General features: G+C 44.6%; 1 protein-coding gene across 1 annotated transcript; it reads left to right on the plus strand.

Moving 5' to 3' along the window:
• The first annotated feature begins 1,720 nt into the window (after window positions 1–1,720).
• Window positions 1,721–3,446, plus strand: LOC109758301 (protein C2-DOMAIN ABA-RELATED 5). Its single transcript, XM_020317157.4, has 3 exons — window positions 1,721–2,135; window positions 2,508–2,603; window positions 2,736–3,446. Exons 1-3 carry the CDS (start codon window positions 2,019–2,021, stop codon window positions 3,024–3,026), a joined length of 504 nt encoding a protein of 167 aa, XP_020172746.1. The 5' UTR covers window positions 1,721–2,018; the 3' UTR covers window positions 3,027–3,446.
• The last annotated feature ends 1,711 nt before the right edge of the window (window positions 3,447–5,157 follow it).

A 5,157-nucleotide genomic window follows, 5' to 3' on the forward strand; every position in this document is an offset into this window, starting at 1 on the left:
ATAAAAATGTTATTGATGGTGTATATGAAAAATTTACATTGCATGTGTAAAAAATATGTATTCCCAATGAATAATGTTCACCATTTATTTGAAAAGACTCCAGTGCAAATCTAATGTCGGATTTTTTTACCATGACAAATCGACCATTTTTACGGCAAATTATGCTCTCCGAGGATGGCAAGTTTAGTCGACGAGCATGAATAATCCACTTCGGTTTACTTTTTTGTCAGAAAATTGTCGCGCTTGCAAACTAAATTTGCCATCATCGCGCCAATATAAAATGCCATGAAAAACATCATTATTTTTCATGCCTAAAAATTGGACTTCAATTTTTTTGTGTTTCCGTTGAAAAAATATTTACCATATAGTAATAGAAGTGTTCAACAATGTATTAAGAAAAAATGTTCTAAAAAGTTTCCTCTCGTTTTCCTCCCTAACCCTAGGTAGCTAAGGCAAACTCTCCGCTCTAGACTTCACCGGGGAGCGCGGGGAGGGGAATCCCGTGCCTTCTCTCCGGTTAGTAGTTTAGGCTTTAGTCATTGCAGGTGCGGCGCTCAGACGGATGTCGACGCTACTTCTTCGAGTTTGTCTTTCGGACTCTGATCCTCCTCGAGTTCATTTGTTTGGACGTAGTCGACGGAGCTCCAATGTAGACTCTCCTGCCATCTCCTTAGGGCGATGAGGTTATGGTTTCTCGTCATGTGGCGAGATTTGGTGTGGAGTGCTTAAGATCTATGTAAGGGTACGTGCACGAAAACTTCTCGACTATCATCGACAAGGTAAAGCCAGGTCCAGTAGAGGAGCGGCGACAACGACGCGTCGGTGGCATATTCTGGTGGTGGTAGTGGTCGTTCATTGGTCTAGGAATCTCGATGTAATTCTTTATTATCTTTGAGATGCTTTGTACTTCCGCTGAATTTTTGTAATAGATTTGATTTTTTTCACAGAAAACAAAACAAAATATTCCGTGTGTACTCTAAAAATATACATTGTGGATTGAAAAAAATAGGTATGTGTTGAACAGAGAAAAAATCGATGAAAAATGACAAAAGAATAAAGGAAACCAATAAAAACTGAAAAAGGAACAAAAAAGACGATGAAAACCAATGGAAAGGAATGAAAACAATGAAAACGGAGAAATATTTTGTTGGTTTAGTAAAAGATGCCAAATTTTGGTAGTTTGGTGACATATATGATGAACTCCTATATGCTATGTGTGTGATCCAGACGAACTACATGTGTTAATTTTAACGTTGCACAACAGTGTATTGATCTAAAGATTTGCTTATTAGTTACACGGAGGCGAACAAATGAACGGTAATTGCACCCGGCGAACGTTCGTTGTAAGGAAGGTGGCAAGCGAACCATCTTTGTTGGCAGTTTTAGTTGTAAAACAAGATAAACAACAGCAGTTTTTAAACGAAAATTGCCTTCTCGGGAAGAAAATGTGTCATGTCTTCCCCCCCACTTGGTCACAACTAAAACTGCCATTGAATCGTTCGTATGTGCCATTGCCAGGTCCTCTGGCGAACGTTCGCCAGTTAGGAGGGTCCCAAATGAAAAGTTCAGCTCTTAATTTGCAGTCGAGATCGCCGAGAAGTACATGTGCCATGACCCTGGCGGCACGGCGATGTCTCCTTCGTCGGAACCTACGTACACATGGCCAAGAAATCACAGATGTCACGACCTTAATTTCGTTTGTGACAAGTCAGTCCCGTCAGCTGAAGAAAACGCACCCACGACCTTAAATGGAATCGATGGATATGAGCAGTTCAGAAATAGAGAGGGGGCATGCGTTGTTGGACGGAAGGAACGCCGCTCCCCGGCCTCCCATTCCCAGGTTGATTGCATGCATCTGCATATGCATAGGCCTAATCCGTCTCCGAGTTTTAACGACTCCCCGGCGTTTCCGCCACTCGCGTAAAGCAACGTAACGTCGACGACGACGACGACGATCCATCTTCTTCTCCCCCGGACCGGGACCCATCTTCTTCCTAGCTCCTCGATCTCATCGATCCATGGAGCGCCTTCTTGGGCTGCTCAAGGTGAAGGTGGTGCGCGGGCTGAACCTGGCCATCTGCGACCCCCTCTCCCACAGCAGCGACCCCTACGTCGTCATCCGCCTCGGACAGCAGGTTCCTACTTCTTCTCGTCCAGCCTCAAGATCGATCGATCGATCATCAAGTAGGAGTAATAACAATGGGCCGAGTGCATGCTACATCTAAAATTCATGCATGCTTCATTCTTCAATTCTTCAATTTCACCCGACGGCTAGCACCAAGCAGATGATCGATTCTGATCTGCTTGGTGCTAGCTATCCGAGGAGGATGAAACAAGCAGATGATCTATTCAGATCTGCTTGTTTGTTTCTCCAATTTCATTCATGTGTAATCGATTCAGATCAACAATTAAAACCACTCTCTCTCTCTCTCTCTCTCTCTCTCTCTCTCTCTCTCTCTTTTTCTCTTTTTACCCGGCATTTATTTTCTTTTCATGTAAATGTGCAGAAAGTGAAGTCGAGCATCAAATATAAAACCATCAACCCAGAATGGAACGAGGAGCTCACCCTGTCTATCACAAACTGGACGCTCCCCGTCAAGATTGTAAGTTTGATCAACATCTCCCTCCCAATCAGGATTTCACAAACTCACCGCCAATATACTCTACTCCGATGATAGAACATTTCATATCTCTTAGCTCCTCAAACCAACCTTTGGGATCTTATTCTGTCACAGGAAGTCTTTGACCACGACACTTTCACCAAGGATGACACCATGGGCGATGCAGAGTTCAGCATCCTCGACTTTGTCGAGATCGCCGTCAAGGACCTGACCCATGTCCGTGATGACACGGTGATGAAGACGTTCCAACCTAACGAGGAGAACTGCTACTCGGCCGACAGCCACATCATGTGGAAAGACGGGAAGGTCACTCAGAATATGGCCCTCAAGCTAAGGAACACCGACACTGGCGAGCTCATCATGCACCTGGAGTGGGTTAACCTCCCCCCAGGCATGTCGCGGTGATTTGATTTGATTTGCAAAGGGAGGCCAGCTATTGCCTTCCTTTTGTGATCGTAATGTTGCTTCCTCTATATATGAGCTATGAGAATAATTAAGCGATGTCTATCCCATTCTTTACATAACACCCACTGTAATGATTTGTGGATCTCACACCAGGATGGTGTGTCTATAATATGAGCAACGTCTTGGTGAGACCCACACATCATCACAGTGGGTGCTACGTAAGGCATGTGATAGACTTATGCTACTGGGGGTAATGCTTGCTTTCAGTTTTGGTTCTGCATATGTTGTATGGCTATTTTAATACAAAAAGGTATATTTTGTCCTAAGACACTTGTATATATAGTCACTCCATGTTAATTTGCTATATCAATCATATTAATTTTGACCTTACTGAGTATACAAGTCATGTCAGATTTTGCTCAGAACATCTCCCTGAACCTTGATATGTATATGACGAGACTAGTACGTTACCGCTAACAGAATATTACTCTATTGACGTTTTCTTTCTTCCCGAGAACGAAAGAAAGGCTCCCACGCGATTAGGGTTTCCTCGCCGGCACCGCCGCCGATCTACCTCGTCTCATGTGGCCTTAGTGCCATGGAGGCACGATGGATCTCGACCCTTGATGGCGGGAGGACCCACACTTCATTTTTAGTTGTTTTATCGCACACCATTCAGTGAGCATCGTTTTATGTGCATTGGGTTTCTTAATTACTTTTTCCAATCGAGAATATTGGTGAAATATGACCCTATTCATATCAGGGAGATGGACAACTAAGAGCATCTCTAGCCGTTGGAGCCCCCAAGAACACCACCGAACCAAAAAAGTTGGTGTCTTAGGGGACAAATGCTCCATCCGGCCGAAATAGGAGTGCATGGGGAGGGCATCATCCCAGCCACACCCCACCCCAACCAAAAGTTTGTGAGGGAAAAGATTAAGTGGGCAAGAGAAAGGACATGTGGGGAGACACGATTCGCCGAAACTCCCGCTGGCGCCCCCAAGAGCCCCCCAACGCATTGGATTTCGCCTGGGTTTGCCGGCGCTATTTTGACGTCCGGGGGGGGGGGGGGGGGGGGGGAGGGCGCTGGGGGCGTGGCTGAGCCGTTTTTCGGCAAAAAAGTGTCACCGAGCCTAAAAAGGTGTCCTGGGGGTGGAGATGCTCTAATATTTCAACCGAACGTTTCCTACCACGTATATCAAAGGCAAACATGTGCCAATATGCTTTGCAAGCACACAAGTACCTGAAATAAAAGGAAATCATACAGATCAATAGGGAATGGTTTAAAAATCCATATATGAGATAGAAGAAAATACAAATAAGCAAAGGAAATTACCTATACTTGATAAATCCCAATATCTCATTTCTACCAGTTGGAACACCTAACACCTAGGGCAACAAACGATGGAGGCCCGAACACATGTCAAAATCTTACGCAAGCAAAATCATGGCCTTTAATAAGATAGTCGAATAGGTACTTCAACAAATTCGTCTTGTTACACAACTCAACATTTATACAGGCCTAGACCTCTTCAGCAAGCCCAAATGATGTGGTACAACCCAACGATTATCAAGCTTGACCCTACCTTTTTCTCTTAGTACATAATGTCCCGATAAGCAGTAAAAATATTTTCATCAATTATTATTTCTTCGTTGTCGGAGCTAAACCCAGCAGATCCCATGGCAGGGTGCCCTAGCGTAGCTATTAGGTCGGAGGGAAAATAAGGAGCAATATTTACCCAGTTCGGGCCATCGCGATTGAGATAATACCCTACTCATATTCGTGCACATTGTGACTGGGGTGTGTACAAAGTACAGATGAATACTAAGGGATTGTATGTTATCACATCAACGAGCTCCGCCACGAGCTTATATAACATACCGGGAGTCCTAGGGGTACAAATCCTACCGATTACATCGATGGAGGTAGATTCCTCCACGGCCTCGGTATGTTCGGCTTGTACAACAAATCTTCTAGAGTCTTTCGTATAATCGTCATGGGTCGCACAACATGGCCCAGGATGAAACCAACGAAGGGGTCCTCAGCCCGACCCACCAGGGCAGGAATCGTAGTGGTTCGAGGCCTACCCTAGGCTTGGACACCTCATTCGTTAAATTCATTGAGAAAAAA

The sequence above is a fragment of the Aegilops tauschii genome, chromosome 6, assembly GCF_002575655.3.
Source record: "Aegilops tauschii subsp. strangulata cultivar AL8/78 chromosome 6, Aet v6.0, whole genome shotgun sequence".
Classification (NCBI taxonomy): Eukaryota; Viridiplantae; Streptophyta; class Magnoliopsida; order Poales; family Poaceae; genus Aegilops; species Aegilops tauschii.